The sequence below is a fragment of the Mus pahari genome, chromosome 5 (genome assembly GCF_900095145.1).
Source record: "Mus pahari chromosome 5, PAHARI_EIJ_v1.1, whole genome shotgun sequence".
Taxonomy (NCBI): Eukaryota; Metazoa; Chordata; class Mammalia; order Rodentia; family Muridae; genus Mus; species Mus pahari.
Window position 1 is genome coordinate 142,654,120 of NC_034594.1, and position 2,030 is coordinate 142,656,149.

At 48.0% G+C, this 2,030-nt stretch overlaps 1 protein-coding gene across 1 annotated transcript in view; it reads left to right on the forward strand.

The window, feature by feature from the left end:
- The first annotated feature begins 330 nt into the window (after positions 1-330).
- The window catches only part of LOC110322657 (SH2 domain-containing protein 1B), a 7,200-nt gene continuing 5,500 nt past the window's right edge, over positions 331-2,030 (forward strand). Inside the window, exon 1 of the mRNA XM_021199369.1 lies at positions 331-464. Coding sequence (XP_021055028.1) covers positions 331-464 — 134 coding nt within the window. The remainder of the gene's footprint in view (positions 465-2,030) is intronic.

The following is a 2,030-nucleotide window of genomic DNA, read 5'->3' on the forward strand; positions in this document are numbered from 1 at the left end:
ACCTTGCCCTAGGGAGCTTGACTTTAGTGTTGCTGCTGTAGCCACAAACAGCACTGACTGAGGTGGAGGATAAACTCACCCACTTGTGTGAGTCATATTTGAGCCACCCACCCCGAGGCTGAAGTGTCGTGGTCACTCCATCTCCCTCCCTTCTCATTTCCTGTGTCTTGTAAAACTGACTGAACCCTACAGAGCAACTTCATTTGTTTAGACCACAGTGGAGGAACAGACATTTCCCTTCCACTCCTCTTCACTTCTCTCTTCACAGCACCTCCTTGACTTAGGACTGGATCTCAGGGTGACAGGACAGTTTAAGCATAACAACCCTCCATGGATCTACCTTACTACCACGGCTGCCTGACCAAGCAAGAGTGTGAAGCCCTGCTCCTCAAGGGAGGGGTGGATGGCAACTTTCTGATAAGAGACAGCGAGTCTGTGCCAGGAGCCCTGTGCCTCTGTGTCTCGTGAGTATCCTCATCTTCATGCGGGTTAACCCTGATGGCAGCCATATGCTCAGGGAGCTGTATCTCATTCTACTTTGGAATGGTAATGAGCCAGGCACTGCCAGGAGAGGACAGAAGGTTGTCCCTACCCAGCTCTTCTGCCTGCCTTCCTCTCACAGTTGTGCATGCCACATGAGCAGAGTCTGAGACAACAGAAGAGGGTAGACAAGGAAGGAAGGAGAGAAGGTGATGGGGAGAAAGAGCGGACAGAACAGCATCTTCTCTGCATGCCTCTTTATGTGATGTGGAGAAGGCTGGGGGGGGGGGCTTTACTAAAGCATGAAAGGTTGGTTGGCTGTATCCACTTGCAGTATTCAAAGTGCTAAGATTTCATATGCTTTCAGGTTGGTAGAGGGCTTTACCAAACTGCATGTCCTCATTTCTTTTTATCCTTTTTGTGGTCTCGTGAGACAAGCAAGATCTCTTGTCATTTTATAGATGAAGAAATAGAGAAACACTGAACCCTTTATCATGCCTGTTACAGACATGGAGGGAGACTTTATTCAGGATCCTCTTGACAGGTGTAGAGTTTGACGCAATGGTGACTTCCGTGGGGGAGAGGGGGGAGATTGGCCTTAACACTGAATACAGTATGAATTCAGTATGGGAAGTATGGGAAGCCACTGGTCCCAAGGAACTAGGGTCAGGGAAGTCTCCATGAAGAGAGAGAGAGAGAGAGAGAGAGAGAGAGAGAGAGAGAGAGAGAGAGAGAGAGAGAGAAGAGAGAAGAGGAGAGGAGAGGAGGAAGTGAAAGAGAAAAAGAGAGAAAGGGAGAGAGAATGAGAGAATGAGCATGCATGTTCCAGAGATAGAGACAGAGACGGAGAAAGAAAGAGGGGAGGAGAAAGGGAGGGGGAAGGGAGAGGAAGAGAGGGGGATAGAGAAGGAGGGAGAAAGAGAGGAAGAGCGAGAGAGGAAGAACAAAATGTCTTCATTACATGGGAAGGAGCTTCCTCTGGGGGAGGGGTAGCCCAGTCCCTTGGCTGGAAAGTTGTTAGGAAGGGACTGGGGGATGCTGGGAGAACCTGGAGGCCATGTCTGCTTTGATATGTTAAATATACACCTCAGGTGGATTTTCCTCGATCCCAACAGTTGCTATTAGAAATGAGCAGGAAAATGTCACTAGGAGAATTTTGCTTCTGACTATTACCATTCAGAGCATTTCTTACTGTCTTGGTAATGATGAACACATGACTCTGAAATAGTCCACCGTTTTCTTCTGGGGAGTCAGAGTGAAATGACTTTCTCCTACAGTGGTAAACACTGAAAGAAGTTATTTTTCTCAATTTTTTATTAGATATTTTCTTCATTTACATTTCAAATGTTATCCCGAAAGTCCTCTGTACCTTGCCCCCCGGCCTGCCCCCCTACCCACCCACTCTCACTTCTTGGCCCTGGCATTCCCCTGTACTGGGGCATATAAAGTTTGTAAGACCAAGGGGCCTCTCTTCCCAATGATGGCTGACTAGGCCATCTTCTGCTACATATGCAGCTAGAGACATGAGCTCTGGGGGTATTGGTTAGTTC